At 43.5% G+C, this 20,946-nt stretch overlaps 1 protein-coding gene across 35 annotated transcripts in view; it reads left to right on the top strand.

The window, feature by feature from the left end:
• The window catches only part of NRXN3 (neurexin 3), a 1,559,048-nt gene that overhangs the window by 1,020,987 nt on the left and 517,115 nt on the right, over positions 1 to 20,946 (top strand). For 2 of the 35 annotated variants that reach the window (XM_059373622.1, XM_059373621.1), the window contains exon 1: positions 6,519 to 7,645. The exons of 32 other annotated variants lie outside the window; for them this stretch is intronic. In XM_059373622.1, coding sequence (XP_059229605.1) covers positions 7,399 to 7,645 — 247 coding nt within the window. In that variant the 5' untranslated portion in view covers positions 6,519 to 7,398. Of the gene's footprint in view, positions 1 to 6,512; positions 7,646 to 20,946 lie in introns of those variants that run through there. One more of the 35 variants, XM_059373620.1, reaches the window with a different exon arrangement.

Below are 20,946 nucleotides of genomic sequence, written 5' to 3'. Positions count from 1 at the left end.
GAAGTAGATGAATTGATGCACCAAAGTAATTGTTTCTTTCTATACTGAGTAGAATCTATTTTAGAGATACATTCACATTAACTTGAAATAAAGCATTTACCGAATAATAATAAAACACCAATAAACCCAATGAAAATATTAAAAGATTTAGAGGGGACGCCTTATAGCGGGAAGGCTAAATAATTAGAATTGTTTATTAAAAAGGAAAAAAGTAGGAAAATAAAGAAATAGGAAAGAAAAGTAGCCAGCGAGACCTTTTAGATCCCAAAGCAGACTGAGATGGTATGGGTTTCACCCTATACAGGAAAATTATTACTTATAAAACATTGCTGGGTCTCAGTAGTTCATATTATCTGGCTCTGGGACCACGATGAGCTTTATTGTTTTGGAGTTGGCTCGAAGGGTATTTGTGAGAAAAGGCATGACTAAGCTGCTCCTCATTCTGTGAAATATGGACAAAGAAAATGCAATGAGTCAGGCAGCACTTGGGAGGGACTTTCCATTCTACATTTTGGAATCTCAGGGGACCTTTTCTGTTTATTCACTCCTCTTGAGATTTGCATCAAAAAGAAGAGAAAACTATCAGCAAGAATGACTTTAAAGGAATCATTTGGAGAAAAATATTTTTTATCAATGTATAAATCCATTTATTGATCATTTACTTATGTGCCGGGCACTGTTTCTACACATTTTACATATATTAATTTTTGAAATCTCACAGCAAATTTTTTTTTTTAAGATTTTATTTTTTTATTTGAGAGAGAGAGAGACCGTGAGAGAGACCACGAGAGGAGAGAAGGTCAGAGGGAGAAGCAGACTCCCATGGAGCTGGGAGCCCGATGCTAGACTCTCCTGATGGGAGACTCGCTCCTGGGACTCCAGAATCATGACCTGAGCTGAAGGCAGTTGCTTAACAAACGGAGCCACCCAGGTGCCCTCACAGCAAACTTTTTAAATAGGTGGTATGATTATTCCTAGTTTACAGATGAAAAAGCAGAGGTACAAAGAGGCTAAGGATCTTGTCAATATTTTCACAAGCAGCTGAAAAAGCAGAATCAGGATTTGAACCTAGGAAGTCTTGAGCACCAGAGCCTTGAATCTAAATCTATATGCACATTCAAAGTGCTGTCTAAATCTTTAATTTGGTAATTATTTTATAAACATAGAAATGATATTATTAATTCTGTTATTGTATAACAATAATTCATCTTGTTTGAGTCCTTAAAACTGGATAAAGATTTACACGATGCAGAGGATGTGAAATGGAGATTTCTGATATCCAGCGTAAGCTTAGTGAAGACTAACAGGGGTTTAAATGCCCAAATCCCTACAAGTAACTAATTGAATTCTGTCCTTGAGGATAAGGAAAATTTGCTTCCATGATAAAATAGTTTCACTTGGACTTCGAAGGAAGATGGCTAAGGTCTACCAGGAGCATTTCGTATTTTTCTTATCCTTGAAGAAATGTGTGGAATTCTAATGAAGTAGATATCCCAGCACTATTGCTCAAACTCAAGAAATCTGGAAAATTTCCTAAGGAAATTTTTTAACATCCAAACTCCTGATATCCCCATTTCAGCCACAAGGAGGACAAGAGAATAAGTATGGATATTTATAAGAATGCTAAGTTGAAGGGAGAGAAGTAATATATACATTCTGTAAACTAAAGTTATGCAAGGGTACCATTGTCTTTTTTTAAATCAAATACATTTAGAAGTGACGCTTAGAAGAATAATGCTTCTCTTTTATACCTCTAAATGGGAAATATAATCAAAATCTGCTTTTGTGCCGGATCACTTTCTTAAATGAGCAGAGGGATGAATTAATTCCATGGCTATAAATAAATCTGACATATAATAAAGCAAAGTTCGGCTGTTAGCCATGTGAGCAGCCACCTGCATTTTTCAGAAATTGTATTTCATTTCACATTATGAGAGTTCAGTTATTGTTTGATTTTAGTTTGGTTTGGTTTGGTTTTTCCTCCTCCTAAACTTACCTTTCGTGAACTGCGAGAACGTAAGGATTTCTGTTCTTCATGTTTAGAAAAAGAGGGCCCTCACCTAAGGGTATAGGGCTCGTGCAGAAAACAGACTGCTCTGGGACTCTCCATGTCTCTGGACTGATATTAGACGTGCCCACGACAAACCACTTGACAGGTGTCTCCTGCTGGCATTGAAGTGGAAAGTCAGAGTCTGTATAAGGGAGAATGGACACGTGCAGGCACAAAACGTATTGTGAGACCAACAGAGCAGCTCCACGTTAGGCTGGGGCACCAGGCACCATGAAATCCTATCACAAGGCCGATTTTAGAAGCCAGAAGATTCCCCGGACTACTTTGTAGCTGAGGTACAGAACAAAGCAAGACAAAGAGGGTCAGCCGAGTGAGGATTCTCACACCTTGTTTGGGAGCCCTCTCCGGGAGTGCGGGAAGGAGTGGGGAGATTGGAACAGGGAAGGACTTCTGTCACGGCACATTCTAAAGTCTGAAGGAATAGAGAAGGCTTTGTTGCAGTTGTTTGGTTGGTTGGTTTGGTTAATATTTTTAAAACTATGTTCCACTCAGAAACCTAAGGTTCCCAAAGGTCTGTTTAGGATTTTGTGGGGGTTTGTCCCCGTGGAACTAAGTGCGGTTGTTCCTGTAAAATTATTTAAACTTTTCGACTTTACATCATTGGTGAGCATAATGTTTTTAAATCCGTTCCTCTTTTTTTTGTGTCTTATCAGTGGACTCATCTAGGGCTACATGCTCTACCCAACGAGGCCCTAGAGAAGACAATTGAGGAGGAGAGAGGGGGGCTTTTGATGGTAGTAGAGGTTGGGACAAATCCTTCAGCTGGTCTCTAGCTACAGGCAGCGTTTAGGAGGTATCAATGGAGATACAAATCTAAAAAAAAAGAAAAATACATATATTTAATGTATTTCATATATCAGCCTAATTTAAACTCTAACAGGCCTGAGGAGAATGAGAATTAGAAAAGAAGTTTCAGAAAAATATGTGGACTAGAGAAATAGGAAGGATAGAAAAGAAATGAAAAGAGAAATCAAGAATGTGTTAAATTGGAGAAGGACCTGAATTTTATCAAGATAATTGTGGGTTATCTCTTTGGAGTAGAAGAAGAAAAATAAGCCAGTCTCGGATTTATCTTCTGATATGTCTCCTCAGTTTTCACCTGGGTCCCCAAGTGGAAGCAGCCTTACCAGAATCCATGGCTACTTCTTTTGACATTTTGCAAAAAGAAAATAAATAAATTATGAGTATGACAAGTAAAATGAATAGTTCCAGCTGTGACACACCAGCAGCATTTCCAGATTTTAAACCACATTAAGGACTTATTTTCACTTTGTTGCTTAGCAGAGAATTAATTGAAAGGTCCATCTAAGCTTCCCATGCTTCCTCAGGACGAAGTCAAAAACAGAATCTCCAACACTCAGTGCCAATTTAGAAAAGAAGGAAAACATTAAGTGGGTGGGTGGTCAACTCATCAAGTGGGGAAATACGTGTCATTAGGGGCCGATCTCATCGAAGCCAGATCAATGTGTCAGTGAAACTTACGGTTATAAGAACATGTTACAATGAGACTGGCACCTGATTCACTGGATTGCTTCAATCAGCAAATATTTGCTGAGCATCTACTATGTGCTACCCACTCTTCCATACACTAAGGGTGTAGAGAGAACAAGACAAAGGCTCAGATTTCAGGGAACTTAAGGAACTAGAATACCAGTAAATAAATAAATAGATAGATAGATAAATTTTTAAAAGTGCAGGTAAAATTATTTCAGAAAGCGGATAGTACCGTGAAGGATACAGAACAAGGTAATGGGATAAAGGGCCTGTCAGGGGTGGTGGTGGCTAAGTTTAGATGACAGCCAGAAAGGGCTTTTGGGGAGGTGATGAGAAATGAACCAGTCTCATAAAAATCTTGGGAAAATATCTGTCTTAGAGGTTTACAAATGTAAAGGCTTCTGGTTGGAAAAGAACTTGACACAAAGAGCAGGAGGGTCTGGGAGACTAGAAAGTAGTGAGTAAGGGGTCACCTGGCAGAAGGGGGAGCTGGAGAACTAGGCCAAGTCACCTAGGTCCATGGAGGGTCATGACGCAGTTAGAACATATCCAAAGGGCAGTGAGAATCTATCTGAGGGACTAATTTTTTTTTTTTTTTAAGATTTTATTTATTTACTTGACAGAGAGACAGTGAGAGAAGGAGCACAAGCTGGGGGAGAGGGGGAATGAGAGAGGGAGAAGCAGGCTTCCTGCTGAGCAGAGAGCCCAATGTGGGGCTCGATGCCAAGACCCTGGGATCATGACCTGAGCCTAAGGCAGATATTTAAGGACTGAGCCACCCACTTGCCCCACTGAGGGACTAAATTAAGGAGCAATTGGATTCAAAGGGAATTATCATCTGCTTTAGAGAAGGTACTTAGGGCAGGAAGGTGTTTTATGTTTGCTTGCTTTTCCAAACTTTTTACTAATAACATATGGCCCTAACCACATCATACTTCCCCTCCTTGGAATTTTAGCTTATTTTTCTACTGAACAAAGAGTGTGGCCACTCTTTGTCAAGTGCTATGCCAGCTGTTGTATATACATTATCTTATTTAAAATTACTAAGAACCTCATGAGGGAAGACATTATCTACATTTTGCAGAGGAGGAAACAGGTTTAAATTGAGTCTCCATAAACCACCCCTCTAGCTTGCTGTGGTGCTCCTGGGTACATGTTGCTAGTTTAAGGCCACCACCCAAGGCCATGAAAGACCTTGAAAGCAGGCCACCTCCTCTGGAGGCTTTTGGATCCCAGATCACCCTTACAGCTGAGAGAGAGCCTGACCAGTTGGGATGACTGTGCACCATTCACCATGAGGCAGTGAACCTTAAAAATACTGATTTCAGAACCTGAATACCAAATCACCACCGTCAATGCAAAAATGGACTTGATATTTGACCTTGAAGACAAATCATCCATAACTTTGTTATGGATGTTTATCTGTTAGAAATGCCAATTTCCTCAACATCTCCTCAGGGCGTCCCAAGGATGAACAGAACTGTCTAATCCCTGTTTGTTCCTTTGTTTATTCCTCAGTGAGTTTGAAATGTTGATTGCGATCAGGAGTCAAAAGACAAATGCCCCCTAAATATTTTATATAGAGAGAAAGAGACATATAGACACATATATGTGGCATATAGACAGATATACATTTTAACGTATATATGATTATGTATGATGTGAGTGTGTGTGTGTGTGTGTGTGTGTGTGTGTGTATGTTTATATTTTAGCCATCAAGTACTATTCCCTCTGCCTCCCCCGCCAAATGTAATGGGCTTTTTTAACCAAGGTGAATAGGAAGGAGGAAACCAAAGCTAGCTCCCCTCCCCCCGGTTTAGGAGGGCTGCCCTTTGGGGTTTTGCCTCCAGCCCTCAACATGCAGAGTGCGGGGGAACAGGGAGGCGGGGTGGAGGCCATATCCTCCAGAATGTCACTGTTCTCTGGCAGAGCCCTAGGTCAGCTTCCTCCTGGAGGCACAGATGGCCTGGACAGGAGCGCCAGCCCTCTTCCGTGTCACTCCCGCTCTCCCCCGCAGGTTCAGCCTGGATGTAAACCCGCGCTCTCGGGTGCCCAGCTCCCTGGAGGTTCGGAGGCTTCACCCACCCGGGGCAGCGCCCCCGAGGCCAGTCAAGGGCGGGCCAACCGCTCGTCTTCCGCCAGCAGAAGCAGCCCTCGCCCCTTCTGAAGTTCTTTGACCAGGACTGCTGGCGGGGGGGACCAACCCCTGGGACCTGAATTTCCGAGAGCGTTCTGTGCACGGGGTGGTGGTGGGCTGGGGGGGAGGAGCTACCTTCTCGAAGGGCCTCCAGCCACCGAACCCCTCACCCTCTGGGGTCCCCAGGCCGCGTCTTCCGCTCACTGTCAAGAGACAGCACGCGGGTTCCCGCCTCTCCCGCTGCGGGTGGGGGCCGGGAGAGTGGCCGCGCGGTGCTGACCGCCAGGCCCGGGGGAGCGTGCGGGCGGCACCACCGTGTGCAGCCGCTCCAGGGCTTTTGCTGACTCAAGGGGTTTATTTTTATTTCTATCTGGGGCTACTTCAGCCTTAGCCATCGCCTGCGTTTTTTTCTTCCCAAACTGCAAAAGGTGCCTTAATCATCCGAATCTGGCTCAATGCGCCCGAGGGAAGGGAAAGGGTGCTTTAAAAAGAGAGAGAGGAAAGGCTCAGCGTCCGTCTGTAGGTCTGTCGGTCTCACTCAGCCCCGCGCACACACACGCTCACTCTTCTGGGAGGGAGCGGAGCGCGGGGAGGGCAGCGGTGTGCGCGGGAGGCTCGCGCGGGTGTAGACGAGCGAGCGTGTACTTGAATGGGGAGGGCCGGGATTCCGGGTCGCTCGGGCCCCTCCTCCCTCCGGAGCCAGCCAGTCCCTCGGCAGAGCGCTCGGGCTGCACTGATTTGCTCTCGGGAGTGCGCTATTTGCATATGACTTGCCCATTTGTGAATTTGGCTCCCCAACTCCTCGCTTCACTTCACCTGTGCCTCCCAGTTCCGCGCACTTTGCCGGCGCCCGCCCGCCTCTCCGCCACTTCTGCCGCCTGCCGGGCACCTCCTCTCGCGTTCTCCCAGCTCGCCCACCCACCTCTCTCCGCCCAGGGCCACGTTGGTTTGGGTGGCTGCTCCGCGCTGGCTTCCCCCTCCGTGCCTCTTTCCCTCCGGTCCTCCTTGTTCTCTTCCTCCGGCTGCTGCTGCTGCTGCTGCTGCTTTTCATCCAGTTGGGAAACCCAGGACGCAGGCGGTTGCTCCGTGGCGCTCTTCCAGAACGCGCAGGGTTAACAGCCTCCGCGCCCTTCCACCGAGATTTCGGGAACGCGCGAAGAACTCTCCCACCTGCAGCCCCCTTTTGCCTGGCAGTTCTGCAGTGCATCGCCTGGAAGTGGAAAAAGAGAAAAAAAATGTTCAAACTGCCTGGATGTTGGGATAAACTAACCTGAGCCTTCTTGGGTCTCCTGCTGCCTCCCCCCTCTTCCTTCGCTTCCACCTTTCCTCTGTGTGGCTTCCCGGAGCGTGCAGTGGAGTCGCCTGGAGATCAGGAGGAAGCCGCGGCGGGCCTCCCCTGACATGTGTGGCATTCCGGGGCTCCCTAGGAGGGTTGCTATACCTGGGTGGACTTTGGCTTTCTAAATTTCAGCCCCGGGAAAGAGGAGCTTCTGCCTTCTTCCTTTTTCTTCCTTTTTTTTTTTTTTTTTTTTAAACTGATTCATCATCTGTCTTGAAAGCGCTTATTCCCTCCCTCTTTCCAAAATCCGGGCAAGTATTCCTGCGGCTATGATGGGCCCTTGGGCATCATGAACTTCATTATTCCTCTCTGGCTGGAATTCAAACTGCCCATCTGTAGTGGTCCAGTGCGTTGACCATGCACCTGAGAATCCACGCGAGACGGAGCCCTCCTCGCCGGCCGGCCTGGACGCTTGGGATCTGGTCCCTCTTCTGGGGATGTATCGTCAGCTCTGTGTGGAGTTCCTCTAATGTAGCTTCTTCCTCCTCCTCCTCTTCCTCGCCGGGGTCTCACTCTCAGCACGAGCACCATTTCCATGGCAGCAAGCATCACTCAGTGCCTATTTCTATCTATCGCTCCCCTGTCTCCCTTCGAGGAGGGCACGGTGGGTCTCTCTGCTCTTTATCCTTTTAATGGGGCATAGCGATTCCTTAACCCACTCGCCTTTCAGGTAATGTCAAGGGTGGGAAGATAATAATAAAAAAAAAAGAATTTAAAATGATAAAAAGCATCCATCGCATGTGCATGAGAGAAGAAAATGTTCATTACCCCCTTAAAGTCTAGTGTTTTCTGCCCCAGCCCTTCAGTTTCTCTAAGGGTTTCTCCTGTCCTTAGCTTTCTCATTCATAGCTTCACAAACACCACATTTCCCCCCCCTTTGCAACCTTCTGTCTCCTTCACTCCCTCCACCCCAGTGATGGCTAGCAACTTACCAGATCAGTGCGGGGTTTTGCACTTTAAGAATATCCATTCACCTTGCTTTCACCCTTTTTTTCAGATCTTGTTTTGGAGCTAGTCATGGGAAAGTCGATAGCAGGGATCCTTAGGTCTTCAGCCTGAAGTTGATGGAACTATTGGGAAGTGGCCTGTGTGCTTAAGGTCAGGGAGGAAAGTAGCTGAGTGTAAGAAGGCAGAAAATGCAATTAATAAAGGGTAGTATTGCTCATTTGGGCAGCTTTGTGATTGTCCACATGTCTGAGGGAAAGACCGGCTATCTCAGAAACTGCACATGTAAGACTGCTAACTACTACACAGGAAGTGATAGAAGAGACAGGACAGAGTCCATTTAGAATTTACCCAAGTGTAAATTACAGTACCTTTGATCCTACCATTTATACCAATGTTATTTCAATTAAAGGTTTCACTGGGAGGCTGGTTCACTCAAAACAGGTATGGTGTGTTTTGCTCCGAACAATCCTCCGTGCATAGCTATTGAAGGAAGAGATTTATGGCTCTTAAAAATCATTTCAGTTCCGAGCAGGCTGCCTCTGAAAGGATGTTGTTTGCCACCCAGGTGGGAGTCTGCTGTAGTAAACTGTTCCAAAGAAGGGATCTTCAATATTTGTTTACTCTGCACTCTACTCTGGTGGCAAGGAGAGTAGGAATCACAGAACCGAATGGTAGGAGCAGCCCTCCGGGGAGTAGCATGAGTGAACCACACTAGAGGTCCCCTGCCCTCCCTTGTAGTTTGGAGACCTAGAGCATCCAGACCCCATTTAGAATATCAGTTCTTCCCACTGCCTCCTAGCCGTGGGCTTCTGTTCTGTACCATGCATAGTGTTAAGTGGAGGCACATTGAGAAAATGCCAGCACGTACTCTGGCTCTTTCTGGCTCTCTCTTTAAATTTTATTTGATGGAGTTGTCAAGTAGCTCAGAGCTTGTAAGGTTGGTGGAGAGGGGTGGTGGGAAGGAGTGAATGCTTGATCTTGATCTGGGGGCTGTTTTCACTGCGACTCCCGCTGGGTCTGGTGTCGGCTTTCTTAAATAAATAAATAAATAAATAAATAAATAAATAAAATAAGGAGAGGAAAGAATGACAACCACCCAAAAAGCAAAAGAGATTTCATTGAAATGGAAACTGTTAGCTTCTAAGGGAGAGAGGGGCTGGGGTGGGGGTAGGATTGTAAGGAGTGGGAAAGAGAAAGGGGAGTGGGAGATGGAGAAAGCCAGACAGACGATTACTAATAGCCATAATTAAACATGGAAGGGCTCAGCGATAATTAGCTAAATTTCGCTAATTAGTGTAAATGATCAGCAGGGAGATGGATATTATGCGTTAGTTAGAGGTTATAGGCTGGCAGAGTCTCGATGTTTTCTGTTCAGGATGTAAACAGTTAAAAGCAGCTACTAGTTAAGTGATGGTATTTGCAGAGCCCTACGTCCCAGGGGTTCCTAAGTCTGTCAATCTCTCTCTCTGCTCTCTGTCTCTGTTTCTCTCTGTCTTTCAGCTAAAAGGGCTACAGGGGTTGAGCCTTGCAGAGATTAAACACAGCTCTTTTCTGTTGACTTCATTTTTTCAAGGATCAGTTGTTCAGTAACTTCTGAATCTTTTTGACTCGTTGCCAGTCTGGTTTCTCATTAGCCTGCATCTGATAAGATTCAGTGTGGTGGAAAAGGAGAACGAAGTAAGTAAATGACTAGAGATCCCAGGAAAAGCCCTCATCCACCACAGCTGTGGCGTGCAGTGAACCCCAGGGTCTGGCATATCTAAGATAAGAAAACTCAAGAATTCACCTCTTGAGTATCCTCTTTCAGTCCTGAAGTCTCATCTCATTGATTTGGGGCTTGGAGAGTGAATGCATCTATATTAAGTAGGCTCCTTGCATATTTAATTAATGTTTTTGAGCTTAAAAACAAGAGAAGCAGCAATCAACGAGATGCCCCAACCCCTGACTCCAGTCCCACATCCAAGTTGTGACCTTTAGTGTCCTGAAAAGACCAGAAGACCCCTCGGAACTTTGCTAATGCATCTCTCATTCTTACTTGGAGTACATTTGCTTTCTCCTAGTCCAAGACAAAGGCTTCACTAACAGCAATTGTTTTAAAAAAACCTTTTGGATGGAGGCAGTAGGAGGCACAGCACCATGAGACTAATGTTATTACTAATAGTTTTCTGCCAACCTTATTCCCGAGTTAAAAGCAGCAGTCTCCATTGTCTGGAAAGGACTAAATGCCCTTCATTCTGCTATAAACTGAAAACTAGAGCCTTGGTCCAAGAACTTTCTTTGAACTTGGATATATTTGTTTGTTTGTTTTATGCTGCTTCCCCTTGCTCATTTCCTGAAAAGCCAGAAGTTCTCCAGTTGTCCTGTTAGTCAGTTGTTTTCACCCCTCTCTCCAGGCCACCCTGCCTGGGCGGCCTAGAGAAGGCTGTGCTCTTTTGTGAGTGCAGGAAACTAAGATCACAGGTACCCGAGGCACCCAAAATACTCTCCCCTTAGGACTGTGTCTCAGGACAGAATGAACTGTCTCTTCTTAAGTAGGATCTAGTAGATCCCCCTTGGTTGGTCCCTTCTCTCACTCAGGCTCCCTGCTTTCTGCCATGCTCTGGCCTACTCAGTAGTCAGCTAATATTTATTGAGCATTTACTATGTGTCAGACTGTGTGCTCCTTGCTGAGGATAGAAATCTATAAAAGACATTGTGGTGTTCAGCCAAGAATAGTTTCAGGAGTATTTTGATCATCTATGAAAGATAAGTGCTTCTCTAATGTAAAAATATTGGGGGGGGTGAGGCTCCAACTACTAAAGCAAATTAATTAATATACCATTTAAATAGTCTTTATATAAAGTACAAATTTACATTCTTCTGTTGTTTAGAATATCCCTGTAAGTATTTTTCCTCCTCAACTTTATTTTTAGGCTTAAATAACATGCTTGTCAATGTCTTCTAGGTAGTTTAGTGGTACGGTAAATATAAATATGAAAATACATTTGTTTATCAACCTTCAGTTTCATAAAGGAGGTTTGTATATTTTTTCTCCTCTCCCACCTTTAAGAACTCCAGTGAGCATCTACCTAAAAAAAAAAAAAACAACACTTTCATACTTAATAGTTTAAAAAACTGACTTTTCTGAGAATCTAGACCTAGTATATGCCTTGCATTTTATCCTACATAAAATAGCCAGCCTTCCTGACTGGATGCAGGGGAACTCCTTGGGGACACAAAACTCAATCTTAAAAGGGAACACACCAGAGTGTATTTAGAGGAAATTCTCCTGCTCAGAAACCAGGGGTGGGGTGTGTGTGTGTGTGTGTGTGTGTGTGTGTGTGTGTGAGGCAGAATGAGCCCTCTTTGAATCATCTCAGCAGAAGTGGTGGTCATGGTCCAGCTAGTGACACATGTGCTGGGAGTCCTTCGTCTAAGAAACTGTGCTCGTCATTCATTGTCACAAAGACCTACCACTTAAGTTTTTCCAGCCATGAGGCTTGTTTTACTCTGATCTGTTGAGCACTTTCTTCTGCTCAGCCAGCTGCTTCCTAACCACATTCTCTCTCCCTTCTTTCTTGGGATTCAGTTTGCTGAATAATTCATAATGTTGGTTGACAGATAAAATTATAAGATTTATATGTCTTTGGCCTTGGTGATGAATTAATTAAATTGGTCTCTCCTTCTTTCTCTCCTCTAGATGCATTGTTTTTCTTCTCTCAGATTTGCTGGCAAGTGGTAGGTCTGGAGATTCACTTGTTCTTGAAAGAAAGATTACCAAAGGAAAATTATAGTATCCTACTGTAAATTTTTTCAGTACTTTCAGTGTGGATCACTGTAGCAGGGAGAGGGGTGCAGGGGGGGGGGGGGGGGGTTGTCATATCCTAGGGACAGGAGATGAGATTACTGAAACAGTTGTTTTCAGGAAAAAATAAACAAACAAACAAAAATCTTCACCAGACTGGGTGATGGCTGGAATTCCATAGTAAGAACTTTTTTGTTTTATCATCTGATTTTGAATCTAGGAGCAGTGACATACTCCATTTTACATTTTAGGGAATGAATTTTGTGGATCTCAGAAGGCTTGCTTCACTAGGACCCTGGGTGATCTGAGAGGGAGACAGGTCTCTGAAGATAAACCTTGAACTTACCCACATTTTCCTCCATCTATTAGTTTGTTAGAACTGCCATTTTAAAAAAAAAAAAAATTTTTTTTTTTTTTTTTTCCCACAGACTGGGTGACTTAAACAACAGCAATTCATTTTTGCACTGCTCTGGAAGCTAGAAGTCCAAGGTCATGCTGTTGGCAGATCTGGTTTCTTCTGAGGCCTCTCTCCTTAGCACCTTCTCATTGTGTCATCACATGGTCTTTGCTCTGTGTTCATGCATCCCTGGTGTTTCCTTGTGTGTCCAAATATCCTCTTCTGTGAGGACACTGGTCAGACTGGATTAAGGTTCACCCAGATGTCTCATTTTAACTCAATCACCCTTTTAAAGGTACTATCTCTAAATGTGGTCACATTCGAAAGTATTTCAGTTTAAGGCTTCAACATACAAGTTTTGGGAGGACACAATTCAGCCCATTAACGCTCCTCCTCCTCCCCTAGGACACAGTCACTGAGAAAGACATAAAAACGTACTATTCAGTGAATCTCCGCTAAACTCAGACTTTCCCAGTGGAAATATAAAACCTGCAGTGACAGTGGTAATAATTTACAAAACTGATGAGATAATGCCTCAAGAGGAAAAATCTGTTTATTGGGAGAAACAATACCAGTAGGTTTAGTTCAACCTTGTGTTTGCCTTCTTATCAGTTCATCTTGTGTGATCCAGTCTATACCTAGTTCTTTTTTTTTTTTTTTTTTTAAGATTTTATTTATTTATTTGACAGGCAGAGATCACAAGTAGACAGAGAGGCAGGCAGAGAGAGGCGGGGAAGCAGGCTCAGGCCAAGCAGAGAGCCCAGTACGGGACTCAATCCTAGGACCCTGAGGTCATGACCCAAGCTGAAGGCAGAGGCTCAACCCACGGAGCCACCCAGGCACCCCTATACCTAGTTCTGTTTGTAGACTAGTTCCATTGGACTCTAGCCATGTGCTCTGCAGACAGACTGCACCATCTGCACTCCAAGACTCTCTCCCCTTAGACCTGCTGCCATTCCAGGCCAGATCTCCCTGCCCACCCAGTAACTTCCTTCCTTCGTAAACCACAGTTTCCCATGTTTTCCTTTCCTAAGACACACATCACCAATTCCCTTCACATCTCACTCTTCAGGGGGGAAATATTAAAGGGTGAAATCAGTATAAACTCCCACTTTTTTTAGCAACTGAAAAATAGGTCCTTTTAACAAAATATCAATTTCATTATTTTTGGTTGGATTTTTATTTTGTTGAAAGTTCATCTTCAAGTATAAACAGGAAGTAGTCTGTTGACATCACGACATGTCATGAGGCTTGGGGAGAGAGTGTATGAGGATCATCAAGCAACTTGACTGCTGTAAATCCCAAGCGATGTATCCGAAGCAATCCCAAGCTCTTTGTGGAATGAGTTTCTTGAGTGTTGTTTTCTTTCATTTTTGTTTTTGTTTCCGTATTCAGATATTTTCGAAAAGTGACTTTTGAGAAAATACAGGCTCATGAGTCTGTCAGGTGAATAATGATGGAAATGGGCAGCGCAGTGGTAGTGACCATGGGAACAATGAACTGAAAGGTTTAGAATTGGAAGAACTAGTTCTTGGTCTTTTTCTTGTCACTTCAGAACTTTTTGATCTTGGATAAGTCATGAGGCTTGACGTTGACTCAGTTTCTTCATCTCTAAACCGAAATAGCAATAATAATACCACCCAGATGTCACAGAATTATGAAGAAATTAAACAAGTTGTGCTTGCTATGTTGCGAGGTACTGTGTAGAGATTAAATATTCTCTGAGAACTATTTTAATAACTCTCTTCGGGTTCCTGGTACAAAGTCGGGCTTCAGTGTTGAATGGCTACTGGTTGGTAGTTTGAGGTTAAGGAGCATGCATCTACCGCTTCTCCTCATTTTCTTATCTACAGCAACACTTTTTGCCTCCAAGGGGAGACAGGTTTGATATGCATTTTCTTGTTTATGGCGCTAAAGGAATATAGCATGTGTGGTCAGCTTGTGCTTTTTGATAACATGTAAAAAAAAGCCAGGCCGGGCAAAATGTAGTCTAAGATGACAAGTAGCAAACTGTTTAGAAGCTGAGAAATCTAGTGACATAAAAGGGGGAGAGGCCCCTAAGATATATTCTGAGATCATTTTGGAAATACATAATTGGATCATGCTTCTGGAAGACGTCTGCTGAATTTAAACATTCCTATACGATGCTTAGCACCCATTGGAAACTTGAATCTGTAATCTGGTTTATACTAAGAAAAAGACAGGTCTTTTTAGGACTACTATTTTTAGATCTAGAAATAGAGGATTTCTTTAGATGTCCCTTCTGGTGCTTCTACTCACCAGGACTCAAAGTTATAGAGGAGGTGGGAGCTGGGGAGGTGCTGGAATGCTTAGAGGTGACTTAGTGGGGCCCGATTTTAAACCAGAATTCTTCTTGAGAGAACCTGATGCTGGTCCATAGATGTCACGCCTAAATTTTCTCCCTGACAAACTCTGTGACTTTGGATATGACATTTTGTTTTTAAGTCACATTAGGCTCTATAAACCTATCCTCTTTCTTCTTCTTCTTCCTTTTTTTTTTTTTTTAAGATTTTAATTATTTATTTGACAGACAGAGATCACAAGTAGGCAGAGGCAGGCGGGAGGTGGGGGGAACAGGCTCCCTGCTGAGCAGAGAGCCAGATGCGGGCTTGATCCCAGGACCCTGAGATCATGACCTGAGCTGAAGGCAGAGACTTCAACCCACTGAGCCACCCAGGCGCCCCCTCTTTCTTTTACCTAGAATTTTCTGAATGTCATGGAGTGCGTATGCACCTTTACACTGCCACTGCAGAAAAATTGGCTTTTTCTTTTCTTCCTCATTTGTACAATGAGTGGGTCCAGTGAGATGATCTCTTCAAATGGTTCTCGACACAAAGATCACATGCTTCCCCAATCCGTACGCCTTTCAACATGCCACTGCATATCTTACACAGGCATTTTATAGGTTTGTTTTCTTGATGCCAAACCCATGCCAAAACCGCAACCAGGTTTTCCCTTTTCCCCTCTGACAGAAGCAGCATCACGTGCAAGAATGGCACACTGTGATCTTAGAAAGCCCGCTGTCCAACTTCACCACAGCGTCATGTCGAGACAGGAAGAAGCACAGCCTTCATTTAAATGCATCTTATCAGCCCTAGAAAGGAATTCTGTGTTATGTTAAAAATGCTCTGCTGTGTTCAGCTGTATCAGAGCAGAGGGCAGCATGCCAGCGGAGTTTTTAAAGAGCGAGTGATTTATGTCTACTTCTGTCAGAGTTTTGAGAGACTTGCTCGGACCATAGACATTCACACACCTCCTGGGTACCATGCATTCCTCCAGTAGTTTACATATATGACTCCATTGAATCCCCACAAATCTCTAGTATTCATAAGGTTACCACCATCTCATACATGAAAGCAATGAGACTTAGAGAGTTTATGCATCTTGACCGAAGTACTATGTTGGTTGAGCCATAATTCGAACTCAGTTCTCTGCACAAATTTCTGAGCCTTTCTGCTATACCATGCAGTCGCTTAGCTCAAGAGATAGGAAGCAAACACAGCAAACTCCTTTGTCAGGAATAAAGCGTACAGGTTAATGAGACATTTTGATTAATGTAGTTGGCACATCTTTGCAAAACATCTACAAGTGTCCAGTTCATAATAAGTATTTGAATGTTTATCGTCTGCCTGAACCCATTCTGACCCAAGGAGATACTCATTAGAAGGAGCAGACAAATGACACTTCTACACTGATACATGTTTTTTGAGTGAATGAGTAAATGGCTGAGTGAGGTGCCTCAAGATTGGCTCTTGTTTATTAGGAGAGGAGGGATCGTCATTGATAGAAGTGGCGAAGGGCAGGGGAAGTCATGTATTTCTCAGAAGCACACCAACAGGTTTATAGAGTTTAGAGATTGTCTGGCCTTGTTATATACCAGATGACCAAGGTTTGGAGTTGGCTATAGGCATCCAGTCAATATCAGAGTTGGTGGGGAATTAGGCAGTATGACTCCAACTCCACCATCCTCTTTTTACTCCTTTGCGGGAGGACCGACTTCTCACTCCTTCAAGACCCTTTCTCAGATCACAACACTGTGTCCCATCTCTCTTTCCACAGATTGATCTTTCTTTTAACCAGATGAAGTCCTGTAGGATTAGATTCTGCCAGGAAAGGACTTCTCTGGGCTTCTGTAAAAAATTAACATTCCATGTACATTTTTCTAATAGGTGCCTGGCTTTGTGCTAAGAGGTAGGCTTTTTTGGGGTGTTTGGAAGGCTTTCTCTGTATGGGAGACCCCAGGATGGGAAAAGACTCAGATTCAGGTTCCTGTGTAGGGAGACATTGCCTGTCCTAGTTGGATCTCACTCCCTAGAAAGCAGAGGAAAGTGGCCTATGTACTCACCTCTCTTTTCCCATCTGGAAGCCACAGCTGAGTTATTGTTCAAAGACATGTCCTCTGACCCAGTCCCCACCTCTTGCTTACCAGCTATGGAGTGGCTATGTGAACAGAAAACCCCTAGCAACCATCAAGCCGTATTTTCTGAGCTACTGCTCTCACCCTCCCTCTTTTATTGTTTTGAAATATTTCTGCCACCCCCCTACATTAGACTACAACTGTGTATACTCTTGAGTGACTTTCCCCCAAACTATGAATTTCAACTCTTTCTGAGACAGTCTTTCAGAGTTTGAATATAATTACACGCTTTGGGGACAAATTGTGGTTTTTGCTACATAAGAAACTAATGGAAATGATCCGCCTGTTCCTGTAGTTTACAGATTATATGCTTCAGAACTGGGGGTATATTTTTAGGCTGCTTTTCTGTATGGCACATTAAAATGAAAGTGAAGTTGGGGGAAGTCACCTCAGTGGCTAGGCAGGAGAGCAGGTTGGCAGAGCACAGCATTAAGCTGAACCAGTGATGGGTGTTTTACTTAGCATTTATTTGTATTGTCCCTTTGTTGTTTGATGCTGTCCTGGAAAGGAGAGAAGTGGGGGGAGAGTGGGGGCTGGGGGGAGAGGAGATAAGCAGGGCCGGGCTGTCTGCAGACACTCAAACCAGGGAAGGAGACACTCAATCCCCCAAATGCAATGAACACTTTTTAGAATTTGGAATTGTCTCACGGAGACCTCTTTCTGGAGACCGGGCGAGACTTGAAGTCAAGTGCACAGGTGTGGCCGCATCTGCAGGGACATGGACTTGGCCAGATCCTTCTTTTCAGATTAGAGCCAATGACTAGAAGGAGAAACTAGTTTCCCCCATTTGGCCTTCCTCAGTGGCTCTAGACGAGAGGCCATCACTTGGATTAAAATGTTTTACTGTGCTTCCACAGTCCATTTAATTCCTGGTCTCAAATCCCAGACATATCCTGAGCAAGTAGTGATAGACAGCAAAGATGTTGGGGCTTCTTATAAGTGATAACTAAGAGGGTAACTCCAGTTTCTTTGAATCCTCAGTTTTCATGAAAGACTAAAGGCCCCCATGCAAAATGAGTTCACAGGTAAAATAAAGCAAGCCCCTCTTGGATTCTTGGGGTCAATGTTAGCAGCATTCTGATTATTTAAACGTTTGAAAGGATAGTGAAAGGGTTAAATCTCAACTAGAAATCTGGCCCACAGAATAATTTGAATAGAGGAAGGGTCCTGTGGTTTGGATAGTCAAGGTTTTGTTGTGTATCTTTTTCTTTAAACCAATTATTGTATATCTCCTTCCATCAACCATCGTCTCTGCATAATTGGATGGGGAATTATGTGTTCACTATGTCAATTCAATCTTCTTAGATAAAATAAACCCAAGAGAGGAGACTTCTATGATTTCACAAGAATGATAATAATATCTACCTTACCCTTAATAATTATAATAACAATATATCACTTTTGTGTATGTTCTTCAGTGTGCCTAACACTCTTCTAAAGCTCTTAGCTCGTTTAGTTCTCCTATGAGGTCAAGATAGTTGTTTTCCCATTTGAAAGATGTGGCCACAGAGGCATGGAATGTTTGAGTCATAAGGTCAGATCATAAGGAAACACATGGCAGAACCAGGTTAGATATCTAAGCAGTTTGAATCTAGACCTGTGCTCTTAATATTTAAATATTCATGCGATATTACCTGGGATGTAGAGGGAAATAATACTCAAAGTAGTGTTTTCAAATACAGAGTCTGGCTCTCTTTTAAAGGTCTTTTATGTTAGACCTAGAGCCAAGATGAACTGTGAGGACTGTCACATCTTCTAAACTTAACAGCTGAAAATACGCACTTAACTCGTGTCAGTCCTTCAGGTTCCTAAGCCCAATTCCAGCATGTCTGTTTGCATGGGGGCCAAGAAATTCTCTCAAATACCAATTTCGCTCCATTTTGATGCGTTTCTCCCTGCAGATAGCACTGGATTCCACAGGTTAAGGGTTCAGTCCTACAAGACTGCCACCCCCCACTGCCAACCCCTATGTCAGATGCCAGTCACCATCTAGGTTGTTACCTGTACTTCTGACCAGCAAGCTGTAAAGCAGATGGCACCCCATACTTATCCTCTCTTTAAGTTCCATTATTATTATTTTTGCATGCATCACCAAACTCAGGAAACCCATTTACTTACAGGATTATCAATTTATTATAAAAGGATGCAACGCAAGAACAGCCAAGTGGCAGGGCTGCATAGGCTCAGGTAGGTAGGAAGGGGCACAGAGCTTCCTGCCCTTTCCAGGTGCGTCATTCTCTCCAGTCTCCATGTGTTCAACCTAGAGGCTGTCTGAGCCCTGTCTTTTTGCTGTTGTTGTTGTTGTTGAGTTTTTTGGTCATCTGAAAGACCAAATATATATTTCCGAAGGTTGTAATATCACAGGCAGGTATTAAGCTAAATGCTTTGTCTTATTTCATCTTTACCAACCATCCTTTGGTGTAGGTGCTATTATTATCCGGGAAAGAAATAGAGACTCGGAGTTAGGCAGTTCATTTCAAGTTCTTCCACCTATTGAGCCGTCAACCCCTTGCATCTATGGAACTTGTATTGAACAAACATAAACCTATTTCCTGGTACTGAGAGCAACTGATCGGAACACTTCCCTATATTCGCCAGTCCTATTATATTATGGGAGATTGTCTGTGCTTTCTGAAACAGCCTTGGGAAATTCACACGTGTTTCAGAGTCAGCTGGTAAGGAATGGTTACATAGTCAATGAAGAGCGAGGGACCCCTCCGCTGATAAGGAAGCCTGCTGGTAACTCACCTGCCGCATTTTTGATTCACTGTAAGAAATTCATTTATTAGGAAATTTAGTCTCCAACAGTTGCTGTGGGCTTTCTACCCAAATTACAACGCTAGGCAAACCACCAAAACTTCCTGGTTTTAGTTCTCTTACCTGCAAAATGAGAGAGTTGCAATCAATGATCTGGAAGTGGCCTACCAGCTTAGTTGTTGCAAGTTTGGTATTCATCTTTCTATCAGCACTGACAGGCAAAATTCTAATGATTTCTAAAACACCTTTTCACGCTTCTTCGGTCACCTTTGGATCTACTTTTATTTTTGGCCCTTTGTACCTATGGCAGAAGTTCATTAATTACCAGGGTAAAACTAATGAAACAAAGATTCCGAGAGCAGCAGTGGTTTTCAGTTTGGGTATTGTGTGTGTATATGTACATGTGGGTGATTGTGTGAGCCAGGAAAAAATAAATAAATAAAAAAAGTAACATAAAGACCTTGATAACAGCCTAATTAGCTCCTGACCTGGAATGTAAAGTCAGACAGGAGTTAAACCTGCTGTGCATTAGAGATGTAGGGATGCTTCGGTACCCGCTTCTTACTGCTCTGATGTCGTTTACCAGTGCATTGGGTCACCAGAGCTCATGTTAAAATGTCAATTATAGTTGAAGAGGGGGACATCTTTAATGTGGGAAAGGAGTATAAACCTGGAACCTCGGGCCTCTATGGCAGATCCCTCTCTTTCAAATGATATTTTTAGGGATTTCCATGTGAGGGGGCCATTGTGTACCCATGGCCTGCAACCCCCATCATCTCTCAGTTATTAAGGAACTATTAGACCAGCTAGTATGTAAGAACACTCTTTTAGACCATACTGAAATAGTGAGGTTTTTTTCATTTCCCTGCACAAGGTAACTTAATAAAAGTAACTTTGAAGTAGACCTACCACCTGAACGCTGAGTTTCTCAGGCCCTGGGGTGATGCCCTTAAAAGAATATTCTGATGGAGGGCCCTCGTGGGACCCAAAAGCTGCTTTGAATTTGAGGAATTTTCAGATATTTGACCTAGAAGACATTTTCAGAGACATTTTCCAATCAAATTACTTTTCATGTAAAGAATCTAACAGCCCGGGAGTTTGTGAATCGTTTTCAAATCACTTTTCAAGTTAGGGGCGAGTTGGGGCTACAATACCCATTTTCAGATTTGACTTAGTCCTCTTTCTGCTGTACATGATGTTAGAACTCAAGCTTTCCAGGCCACCTATTTTACTTTGGACAAGGAGACGATGCTAAGTCTCTGGTACAAGTGGTATAATAAACCAACAGAGGTAGCAGAGAGCACGAGAGCCAAGTTCTTTCAAACCCTCACCTCATTTGCCTTAATCACCATCTCCGAATGGGGTTCCCACTCCATCCCAGGCATGCCAGGCCCTCACAGGGCCCCCGCTTTCTCTCTGCCCTAGCAGCCTCGAAGGGAAATTCAGTGTGCTGCAGCTCAATCAAACCATTTGATGAGAGCTTTCAAGCCTAATTACATGGAAGGTTTCTTCCAGTGAAAGGAAAGAGGAAAGAGAAAGGGAGAAATTAAATTGAAGTGTAAATCAGTCAAGGGCTTAGAT

This window comes from Mustela nigripes, chromosome 13 (genome assembly GCF_022355385.1).
Source record: "Mustela nigripes isolate SB6536 chromosome 13, MUSNIG.SB6536, whole genome shotgun sequence".
Taxonomy (NCBI): domain Eukaryota; kingdom Metazoa; phylum Chordata; class Mammalia; order Carnivora; family Mustelidae; genus Mustela; species Mustela nigripes.
This window is presented reverse-complemented; position numbering and strand designations above follow the sequence as displayed.